The 12,094-nt window shown below is 32.2% G+C and overlaps 2 protein-coding genes across 3 annotated transcripts; one reads left to right on the top strand and one right to left on the bottom strand.

Annotated features, from left to right (window-relative positions):
* The first annotated feature begins 286 nt into the window (after positions 1 to 286).
* Positions 287 to 1,410, top strand: LOC133797657 (prefoldin subunit 1). Of its 2 annotated transcripts, XM_062235640.1 has the most exons (6): positions 287 to 393; positions 474 to 527; positions 632 to 737; positions 829 to 835; positions 933 to 1,017; positions 1,109 to 1,410. In XM_062235640.1, the coding sequence occupies exons 1-6, from the start codon at positions 370 to 372 to the stop codon at positions 1,220 to 1,222; spliced, it is 390 nt and encodes a 129-aa protein (XP_062091624.1). In that variant the 5' UTR covers positions 287 to 369; the 3' UTR covers positions 1,223 to 1,410. The 2 variants fall into 2 exon arrangements, 1 of the variants encoding a protein (XP_062091624.1); XR_009875673.1 differs by lacking the exon at positions 829 to 835.
* A 1,789-nt stretch (positions 1,411 to 3,199) lies between these two features.
* On the bottom strand, positions 3,200 to 7,131 carry LOC133797656 (3-phosphoshikimate 1-carboxyvinyltransferase 2). The gene is made up of 8 exons (XM_062235639.1): positions 6,655 to 7,131; positions 5,586 to 5,830; positions 5,077 to 5,230; positions 4,642 to 4,856; positions 4,434 to 4,551; positions 4,054 to 4,264; positions 3,770 to 3,831; positions 3,200 to 3,679 (listed from the first exon to the last, which is right to left on the bottom strand). Exons 1-8 carry the CDS (start codon positions 7,000 to 7,002, stop codon positions 3,461 to 3,463), a joined length of 1,572 nt encoding a protein of 523 aa, XP_062091623.1. The 5' UTR covers positions 7,003 to 7,131; the 3' UTR covers positions 3,200 to 3,460.
* Between the last annotated feature and the right edge of the window lie 4,963 nt (positions 7,132 to 12,094).

The following is a 12,094-nucleotide window of genomic DNA, read 5'->3' as shown; positions in this document are numbered from 1 at the left end:
ATTGTATTTTACAGCTTTTATTTATGATTTTGCCACTCCGTATTTACAATTTTGCCATTCCGTGTTTTTATCCAAAAATTCCGTATTTTTGTAATGTACCGTATTTTTCAAATTTTTTTTAACTTTTAGTGCATTTTTGTAGATTTCCCTTTATCTAACTACTGCTAAAATGGGTATGGGCTGATTGGGCCGGACTGTCCAACCCAAACTTACATATGGGCAGATTGGGCCACACTACCCTACCCAATCCAACCCAGAAGTTTACGATGCCAAGTTTTTAGGTTGTATTTTCAACTTCTAACTCATCTTCTTCTTCGTTTTCTTCTTTTTCTTTTTGTTGTTCTTTCTCGTTTCCAAGTTTGAACAACAATGGCTGACGAAAGTAACAGGACCGTATGTCTCTCTCACTTTTTCTCTCTTTGTTTTAATTTTTGGCCTCTGAGCTTTTTCAAGTGTTTGTATAAATATGACAGGCTTTTTTGGAGCTTCAAGGTCGGATGATAGAGATCTCCGCAAAACTGAAGCAGGTTTCTTTCTCGATGTGCTTGTTTTTTAATCACATTTTTTCACATATATATATATATTTATAGATTATATTGCCAAAAATATAAATACGAATACTCATGGGCAGGTGCAGAACCAGTTGCGCGGCAAAGAAGGTGAAAAGAAGCGAGCTTTCTTGACCTTGGAGGAGCTTCGCCAAGTGTCCGATGACACAAATACCTACAAATCAATTGGTAAATTCACTTAAAAAGATCCTCCCATTCTCTCTTTTTTCAATTTTGCTAAAATCTATGTATTAACTTAGCTGTGTCTTTTGCTTTTCAGGGAGAACGTAAGTGAGTTTCTTCTTAATCAAATCCACTGCCCAATTTCAAATTCGAAAATCAGAAACTTTTCTTCATTTTGATTTGATATGATTTGATGGGCAGGTTTGTTTTAGAGCCTAAGTCGTTTTTAATGAATGAACTGCAAGCGAAGCTTCAGGATAGTGAGACTGCAATTGCCTCACTCACGGTATGAATTATGTGATCCAACTTTTTTAGTATTTGATCCCCAAAGAAAATGCAACCATTTTGAGTTTACATTTTCTTTTTTCTGACAACAGACCTCTAGGGATTATTTGGAGAAACAAAGAGTCGAAGTGGAGACTAACTTGAGGGAGTTGTTAAGCCAAGATCCTGGCCTTGCTCGTCAGATTATGTCCATGACTGTTATGTGATACTGACCTTGTACCTTATTTTATTTGTAAAACTACAAGTGTTTGAACCACCAATTTCTTATCTTTTTATGCTCTTCAATTATAGTGTTTGATATCTAGTCGTACCTATTGTCCTTCAGTTTCATTTGGCTGTCAATTTCTAAATTGAATATGCTGGAAAGATATTTCAATATGGCTAGTTTGCTTTACTACCTCCACTTAAGTATTACACTGTTAGCTTTTTTAAATGACTGATTTAATTATTTATCGGTTATTGACACATTTCCAAGTAAAAGAAGTCTGGAAATCTACCATATCTGTAAGAGTAAATGAGTAACATTGATGAAATGGTTGAAAGGAAAGAGCAAGCATCTTATTATATATATATGGAGTCAATTCAATAAGAATTTTTTATTTTTTCTATCATTAGGGATCATCTTTTTGTATAGAAAATTGTATGTAATGTTTGTTGGAATTGGTGATGATTGATAATAAAAAAAATCACTAGCTTTCATACATATATATGTGCTTATAGCTTGGCCTTGTTCAATTTGAGTACATCAGGAGGAACACTTCATCTTTGCACATGTTCAGGAGATGTCTCTTCTCTTTTTGCCTTTTGAGAATCATCAATTCTGATGGAAATGTCTCTGCACTAAGAAGTATGAACTCAAAACAAGTGTAAAGTATTATTTCGAGAAATATATGGTGTTCCATCCCTTCTCTTTTGATTATTATCATCTTGTGGTTGATTTGGGTGGCTGGTGACCCAGATTGAAATTTAAATGGTTTCAACCAAACCGCAAATAAAAGTTCAGGACTAGCATCTGTGACATCCCCACGACCAGATAGAGCACAAGCAGCACTCCCTTGGCGCAGGGATGTCAATGATCTACTGCCAAAATCCTGGACACAACAATGTTGACATCTTTACTTGTGAGATGGGATTGGCTTCCAGCCTGGTTTAGTTCCGGATGCGGGCGGATTTGGAGTTGATACAAGACCCACACAAGTTGTGCCATTAAGGAACGTAGTAGAGAAGGCTACCAAGGTGACAGGAAATGACTGGTATTTCATTTTCTTTGAATCTTCTGCTTCTAGGACTATGACTATGGGTTTGGTTGGCTTAGTTTTTATTTTAACTTTTAGCTTTCCAAGAAATACTTTTCCAAAAAGCAAAAGCTGATGGGATTAGCTTCTTCTCAATGAGTTTTTTGGAGCTAAAAACCAAGGTGCATTGGAAATCTAACCGGTATTAAAAGTGTTTTTGAACTTCAAAATTTAAAAAGTGGCTTTTAAAAGCCTAGAGAACCAAGCCCATTTTTCCTCCTGATGTAAAATTAAACTTTTGTTTCAGATTTTCAATATAATCTTGTAAAGCTGAATACACAGCAAAGTGATGGCCTAGAAAAACATCTTTTCTGCAGTAGTTTTCAACTTTCTGTTAAAAAGGAACACATTTTCATTTGGTGCTAAAATTTACAGCAGCAGATTCGCCGTTTTCTGGTGTAAGGAGTTGGGTGGAAATGCATGGTGAAGGAGCTTTGGTGTGTCATTTGTTATGTAATTTCACAGTTGTGCTATATTGCAATTTAATGTTAAGTAGCTAGAGTCATGCGGGTGGTTGAAGCTCAGTATTACTTAGGATCACAAGACAAATGGTATTACTTCATTTGAAAGCAGAAATGTTATTCAATTGTTCAAGGATGAACAAGAGTAATGCTGAAAATTATGCCTCAGATCTCTCACGTTATACTCATCCATACAATCAATTCCAACATGTTTTTTCATTGTAAAAATCCCTCAGTACTTCCACCACTTTTTCATAAATTGGTTTTAAACAGTCACTCTTTGATCTATATCGAGATGAGTCGATTACTATCAATAATAAATAATATTATGTGATCACAGCAATTCTTGTAATGAAAAGCAGATGAAGGATAATGCTGCTGCTAGAAACCTATACATTGACAAAAGATCTCTCTACACTTGAGCTCATATAGTAGATGTGGAATTTGCCCCACTGGCTTATTAAAAGGATAAAAAATACAAGAAGGGTTTGCAGAAGTTACAACAAATAACAACGATTACAGACTTAAAAAATAATGACAAACTCAACTTGCAATACAGTCGACCAAAATCAAAAACACATTATGAAAATTGAAAAGGATTGCCTGCCTTCCAACTGCTTTAGTTGTAATGACAGCGGCCAATGCTAATGTTCTCTCTCCGATGAAAATCCAGTTAGTATATATTTATTCAGTGCTTTGTAAATCTCTCAAGAACTTCAAAGTAATCTGGGAAAGTTTTTCGGGTGCAACCAGGATCGTTAATGGTAACTGGGACATCTGCACAGGCTGCAAGAGAGAATGCCATAGCCATCCTGTGGTCATCGTATGTGTCTATTGCCGTAATATTTAATTTCTCCGGTGGAGTGATCACGCAGTAATCGGGTCCTTCCTCAACTGTTGCTCCAAGCTGGAATGTTTATGCCGAACAAAGAACTATCAACCATAACATTCCAAGGTGTATGAAATAACAAGCACATGAAAAAGCATAAAAACTGACCTTTCTGAGTTCAGTGCAAATGGCAATCATTCTCTCTGTCTCCTTGACTCTCCAACTTGCCACTGGGAATTAGAAAGAGAGAAATGAGAAAGGTGTCTTGTCCAAGAAAACTGTTAACTAATGGTTCTTAATAAACAAAAATATATTTGCTTGGTTGTCATATTTTTCTCTGTGAATTTTATAGCATATGCCAGTATTTTTATTCTGGGGCAGATAATGAACTACAATCTACACCAACCCAAAGCGCCTGTCCAATCACTTCGTGAATATAAGAGAAAACATACCATCTCTTATAGCAGTGGGGCCATCAGCAAAAAGAGCAACTACAGCAAGAGTCATGGCAACATCAGGCATTTTGTTCATGTTGACATCAATGGCTTTCAAGTGTTTTCTTTTGAAAGAATCTCTTGGTGGTCCAGTGACAGTGACACTGTTCTCTGTCCAGCTAACTTTAGCACCCATTTTCTCAAGAACTTCAGCAAATTTAACGTCTCCCTTTATGAAACACCAGAAAATGTATGTGAGTTCACATGTGGAAAAAAAACTTGCCCAGTGTATTATTGTGTATTTAATTCAGAAATACTTTGTCTGAGGCAAATATTTTGGATTTGCTAAACATAAGGACAAGAATTAGAGATTATAATACAAGGTATAAGAAAAATACCTGTAAACTACTTGTTCCACAACCTTCAACGGTGACAGTACCACCAGTGACTGCAGCACCAGCTAGGAAGTAACTAGCACTTGAAGCATCACCTTCAACATAAGCTTTTCCAGGAGATCTGACAGATTTATTTTTTTTCAATTATTACTGTTGATGCAACCAGACGTAATGTAACAATACAATGCAACTATATTAAAAAGAAACCTACTTGTACTTTTGACCTCCTTTAACTAAAAACCGATCCCAGCTATCACTGTGTTCAACAGTAACCCCAAACCGTGCCATCAACTTCAAAGTCATATCAACATAAGGAACGGAGATCAATTTATCAATTATCTCAATTTCAACATCTCCAAGAGCCAAGGGAGCTGCCATAAGCAAAGCAGTCAAATATTGGCTGCTAATTGATCCAGAAAGTTTCACCTGAAAAGGATAATGCACACGCTCTGGATCAAAATGATGCAGTTGGTCATCATTTCAGACAAGAAATTAAATGTTGGAGATGTAATCACTACTTATTTATCATTTGACAATATTGCTTATTTAAAAGCAAAACAGCAACCTAAGAAATAAACCAGTTGGTTAATTTCATAACATAATACAATGAAGTTTTTGCACAAAGAAGAAGCAATGCAAGCCTCACCTTTCCCCCAGGAAGGCCTCCTTTTCCAAGCACACGAACAGGGGGACAGTCTGTACCAAGATAACAATCAGCATCTGCACCAAGCTGCTTTAGACCAGTCACCAAATCTCCAATTGGTCTCTCTCTCATCCGAGGAACACCATCAAGTACATAGCTGAGATATAGAAAATAAAAGGTTAATGAGAAAATGTAATAACAACATATGAAGTAGTTTATGATATGTGCTAGTTGATTTGCAACATGTAATTTTCTAGCATAACCACATATACGACACACAAGCCTAAAGCATTACCTACATCAAAACAAAGAGGAGAGGATAAATGCAGGTTATTGTCAATAAAACTGACTTTTTCTATACTCAAAATGTAAAGGTTACCCGGGCCAAAAAAGAAAAACAAGAACATACACTCCATATCTCTCTCTCTCTATATATATATATGTATAAATAAAACAAATTCACTGCATTTAGAGGCACTTTATTTTCAAAAGCAATTGCAATGAAGACAAACCTAGCATTTCCACCAGCAACAGTCACTGCAGCTGTCAGCGGACGCATTGCTGTTCCAGCATTTCCAAGGAAAAGTTGAATTTCGTCATTGGATTCTTTACTTACAGGAAACTGACCACCACAACCTTCCACAATTGCTCGCTTGCTTTCCTTGTCTACTTCAACATGAAGTCCAAGGGTTTTCAAGGCACCAAGCATGTAGTGAATATCCTCACTATCTAACAAGTTGTCCACAACAGTTGTTCCCTGAATAATCATAACAAAAATTAATTACTGCCCACCGCTGAAGATATTTTTTATATGGCAAATAACTCGAAGTACATGAAGAAAAAAAGAATAAAATGAATTGTAAAGATAAGTAGTAGTGCTGAAAAAGGTGGAAAAGATAGAAAATGAACAGCTACAAATTCTGGATGACTGCAACCAACCGCTTCAGACCAAAATAATGCATATCAACAAAACACCACCAGGGAAAGAAGGCTTCAGAATCTGAATCCACCAAGCCCCAGTGGTTTCATAATAAGAAGTTATTGTATAACGAGTCAACAACAGCTAACATGCTCGTAAGCTCAAACCTTGGTGGCAGCAGCAATATTATAACCTCAAACACTAATGGTATAACTTCAATTTAAATCCCAAATTTTGAAATTTAGGGTGTCTCAAGGTGAGACAATGCACTGATGAAATGCCTCCGATATTAAGGTTAACAGAGGCATCGAATTATGAAATTCTCATAAATAATCAACAAAACGAACTGTAATGATTCAAAATCTCCGCAGCGTGCAGCTCTAGATGAAAGTTGTAAAGACACAATTGAGTCTATCCTTGAAATTTAACTTCACTAACCCAGTTGAGTTGCATTTGTTTTTAATCATATTCCTATAAATTTAACTAATAAATCATTTCTTTACTCCATTTCTGTCACTTTTCCCCCAATTAAGGGCATTAGTTCAACTTCAATAAACACTATTCAATCACACCAATAAAAATTTCTCCAAAAATTTCCATGACTACAAGCTCTTAATATAACATTAAAGAAAATGGCTCATAAAAGTACAATCTTTGCATACCTCAGAGAGAGCAGCCAGGAGCAGAATCCGATTCGATAATGACTTGGAACCCGGCAACTTGACGGTGCCAGAGATATCTTTAATGGGCTGCAACACAATCTCCGGTACCTTTGAAGACTTCTCCGCCGTGACAGCGGAAGCCATGACTGGACCAGCCATGGCTTTACCAACCGTACAACAACCCGCAAAACCATTTCCCACCTTCAAACTCAAAGAGTTCGATGAACCCAAAAACGGTGATCTCAATGAAACTGAATTCAGGGATCTGGGCATGTGAGACTTGGAAATATTTGGCAAAGTAAGAGTAGTTTGAGCTCCATTGCTACAGATTTTGCTCACGTGTGCCATTTTTTTTTCACTTTCTCTCTATCTTCTCTGAAACCCAAACCTTCTCTTATTCTCTCTCTTCAAATAAAGGGTTTGGAAGATTTGGTGGCAATGGTAACGTTAATGGGTGCTGCTGCAGGTCGAGATTGACTCTATTCCAATTTTCAACGAGGGTAGGAGGGTTTACCAACCAAACCCAATAGTCTGTCTCACCAGAAATTTGGGCAAAAATATTGAATTTCAAAAACTAAGTTGCCTAAATTCTAAATCCAAAAAGTTGAGGGACCATTTGACCGGTAGTAGTTGGCGGCTTTTATGCAAGTCTATGGTTGTACGTTGTGCTAACAATGTAGTACTCTAGAGTTGTTGGGGGCCTAAAAGAAAAGAAAAGTTGATAATGGGGTTTAAGAGAAATTATACACAGATTTGGGTTGGTAAGAAAAAGTTATCACGTTTAGAGTTTTTGTTTTGGAAAGGAGGACTACAACTTACAAGGTGAGTCCAATTCTCTCACCAACCCATTGCAATTAATGGGGCCAAAGCCACCAAAGGGGGTAGGTAGGTCTTTGCAATTTTAATATTCATTCTTATAAAGTGTTATTATTAAATAATAAAAGATATTATTTCACAACAACAATACCAAATTGTGTTTTACATTGTATAATCCATTCAAGTTTAATATTATTATCTACATATTTTAGGGATGGCTTTTAAGTTTGTGCAAGGGTGTAACAATCAAGATCACTTTTTAAAATTGGTGTTTTCATGTTCACACCAAAATGCTAACAATGTATTTAGTGGTCACTTGATTCAACTCAAATAATTGGATGTGTAAGTGTGTATTAGGAGATGGATTTAAATTTGGTTATGTATATTAAAAAAAATAGTATGGCTTGGAAGAGAAAGAAAAATTAAGAATATGAATTCATTGAGAATCTTGGAGAAAAATAAAATAGATAATGTGTTGGGACAAAGGATTAAATATGTCTAGCAATACTCGAACTTTGAAAAATATGCACATTGTTTTAGATAAAAAATTTATCGTATTTAATTGTAAATTTGGAAAATTACATTATTGTTATTTTTATTTTTTTTGAATGAGAAAATTACATTATTATTATTATTATAACAAATTCACAACATTAATTTTTTTTATGACATCACATTTATATTAGTTGTAATACCTAACCTATTTGTATCTGTTCTTCTTCTTCTTTTGAAGATTATATCCAGTGGTGGACCTAATTGAGGTTTAGGGGGCTGCCTGATTTTTTTTTATATATATATATATTTGTAATTTTGTCATTTTATGTATATTTGGACATTTATGTCCATTTAAAATTTGCATTTTAATATTTTTTATGTATATTTTGACATTTATATCTTCACCAAATATTTTTTTTATTAATTTACACCCATTGGAAAAAGGAATTTCGGAACTTACATTGATTATATTATATATTATTTTAATAAAATATATTATAATTTTATAAAAAATTGATAAATTTTTATGCACTATCAAATATAAAAAGTGATATTTCCAAGAATAATAGATAAGATTTTAGTACACAATTAAACACAATAATATAAGTGTATTAGAGAAATTTTACCATAGTTGACGTGGCATAATTATGTAATCAAGAATAAAAATAATACGCTAATAAGTGATAAACTCAATGTGATTGAATAGATTGATGAGTTTTGAGCTCAATATAATTATATAGATTAATAAATTCTAAGCTCAATGTGATTGAACAAATTGATGAGCTCTCATCTTAATGTAATTAGAGAAATTGATGAGAACTCATTATGATTAAATCATATATATTATTTTAGAAAATCAAAACAATATATATATATGTATACATATATAAAACAATAGCTTGAGATTATTTTAACCCAACTTCTAAGGCTACTCCCAACAATTTCTCTTTTCTATTTTTAAGGTATATCACTAAATTTTTTTTTATTTTTTTTTATTTTACATCAAACTTTTATATTATATTCAACAACTTTTTTTTATATTTTCTCTATATTATTTTAATAATATATTTTTTTACTATATATATAATACAAAATAATAAATATTAATCAAATATAAGTAAATTATTATTAAAATATTTTTGAGGCATGAATAGTATTTCTCTAAATTTAGAGAAACAATATTCCATTCTTTATATCCCTCTCTAAAATACACCATCAGATGTAGTGTCATTTTTCTACTTTTTGTGCTCCTCTTCTCTAAAATAAAGAACATATTTACGGATTAAAATAGTCCCAAACTAAAGCAACTATTTTGAGTTAAAATTGTATTCCTAAAATATTTTTTTTATTTAAATTTAAAATAAAACATTTTGGAACAGCAAAATTGTCACTCATGTACCATCTCAATCTCAAATTCTCCAATGATAAATTGTTATTCTTTAGGACTGATATGAATACAAACAAAAAAATTACAATGTTATAATATGTATTTTAAATTATTTTTATATATATATATATACAATGGAACACACTATTTTAATATAAGATTTAAAATTATGCTACACCACTTGTATGTGTGTGTTTTAATGTAAAAAATGTGTAGCAACATTGGGTTTTTCCCCTTCTTATTCATTTTCATTAATAGAGAAAGAAAATTAACATAAATGAAGGAGACATTAGTTTTGGTATGACTTTTTAATGAAGTTATCCAGTCATTTACAAAAAATTAATAATAAAACATGTACAAAGAATTAATCTTATGGTAGATAATGAGTAAGTATCATGCTAGTTTAATATTGTTAAAGAAACATAGGATTACATCACAAGTATTGTAAATTCAACAGCCTAATTAATCTTAACAAGATATAATTTAATTTTATTTACCTAATCCCTATCTTCACCCATATCATTGGTAAGATAATTCATTTTATTATTTTTCTCTTACAAATAATTATTAGAATCCAATATGATAATCATAGGAGAGGTCTAAATGAAGTTCATAAAGTTTCTAACTCTAGTACTGAACTATGAAGTATTTTTCAAAGAGTTTATCCAGTTACTTATTTAGACCCTGTATTTTGATAAATAATTTTTTGGTCTCTATATCTTATAAAATTGTTTAAATAGAACCTTAAACTCGATTTTGAAATAGGATCTTCGTCCTGTGGGCACCTCGGACTAAATCAGGTTTAGTCCGAGGCTCGTCCTGCTAATCAGCCCGTGGGAAAATCAGGGCGTACAATATATAATACAAAATAATAAAATATAAGTAAACTATTATTAAAATATTTGTGAGGCATGAATAGTATTTCTCTAAATTTAGGGAAACAATATTCCATTCTTTATAACCTTTTCTAAAATATACCATCAGATGTAGTGTCATTTTTCTACTTTTTGTGCTCCTCTTTTCTAAAATAAAGAAGATAGCTTTTTAAAGAGGCTATTGTGAGTGCGCTACGGATTAAAATAGTCCCAAACTAAAGCAACTATTTTGGGTTAAAATTGTATTCCTAAAATAAATTTTTTATGTAAATTTAAAACATTTTGGATCTGAAAAATTATCAAAAACTTAAAGTTTAATTATTTTTTAAAAATCCTATAAATAAGCATAAAAGCAAAATGGTCACTCATGCACCATCTCAATCTCAAATTCTCCAATGATAAATTGTGTTATTATTTAGAACTGATATGAATACAAACAAAAAAATTACAATGTTATAATATGTATTTTAAATTATTTATATATATATATATACATACAATGGATCACACTATTTTAATATAAGATTTAAAATTATGCTACATCACTTGTATGTGTGTGTTTTAATGTAAAAAATGTGTAGCAACATTGGGTTTTTCCCCTTCTTATTCACTTTCATTAATAGAGAAAGAAAATTAACATAAATGAAGGAGACATTAGTTTTGGTATGACTTTTTAATGAAGTTATCCAGTCATTTACAAAAAATTAATAATAAAACATGTACAAAGAATTAATCTTATGGTAGATAGTGAGTAAGTATCATGCTAGTTTAATATTGTTAAAGAAACATAGGATTACATCACATGTATTGTAAATTCAACAGCCTAATTAATCTTAACAAGATATAATTTAATTTTATTTACCTAATCCCTATCTTCACCCATATCATTGGTAAGATAATTCTTTTTATTATTTTTCTCTTACAAATAATTATTAGAATCCAATATGATAATCATAGGAGAGGCCTAAATGAAGTTCATAAAGTTTCTGACTCTAGTACTCTACTATTAAATATTTTTCAAAAGGTTTATACTTTTTTTGATTCCATGTTTTATCAAATTATTTATTTGGACCATGTATTTTAATAAATAATTTTTTGGTCCCTTTATTTTATAAAATTGTTTAAATAGAACCCTAAACTCGATTTTGGTCAAAGTTTTTTAAGCTAGAATTACAAATAATTTACCAAACTAACAATTTAAATAAAAAACAAAATTATTTTGCCTAACAATAGTGCTGTTATATTTAATTTTTTCTTTATCAAAATTGAGTTTATTTATAGTCTATTTGAACCATTTGTAACCAAAAATAAATTTGTCAAAATATAAAGTCCAAACAAATGATAGGACAAACACAAGATCTAAAAAAAAACATAAACTTTCTTTCAAAATGGTAAGATGAAAGAGGCATTAGAGAGAATATGCTAAAAATAGTGTGCTGAATATGCTAATACTCTCAACAACTGTCATGTTATTATAGAGTTGGGTGTCATCATATCCCATGGTCAGCATCAAACTTAAGTTTTAAGACCATACGACACTCCTTTAGTTTTGAAGCAAGTAATGGCTGTAGCAGATAATATGGATAGGTAAGGTGAGGACAGGAGCTCCAACAACCACAAACCTATCTGCACTCTTAGGTCAACAATATCTTCCACATATTCAATCTATATGGCGACAAAATTTCAATGCAAGGTCCAATCATCTGATGTACGAGCATGGATTATGTAGTCTCTTTTGGATGGCTTGAAACCATTATCCAATCCATTTCAATTACAAATTACATACAAAACCACTTTTTGTTTTTGGGACAACAAAGAGGAACTGCCACACTTAATAATAATAATAATCCTTTACCCATGTGGAATA

The sequence above is a fragment of the Humulus lupulus genome, chromosome 8 (genome assembly GCF_963169125.1).
Source record: "Humulus lupulus chromosome 8, drHumLupu1.1, whole genome shotgun sequence".
NCBI classification, from domain to species: domain Eukaryota; kingdom Viridiplantae; phylum Streptophyta; class Magnoliopsida; order Rosales; family Cannabaceae; genus Humulus; species Humulus lupulus.
Note: the sequence above shows the minus strand (reverse complement) of the source record. Positions and strands in the feature narration are given on the sequence as shown.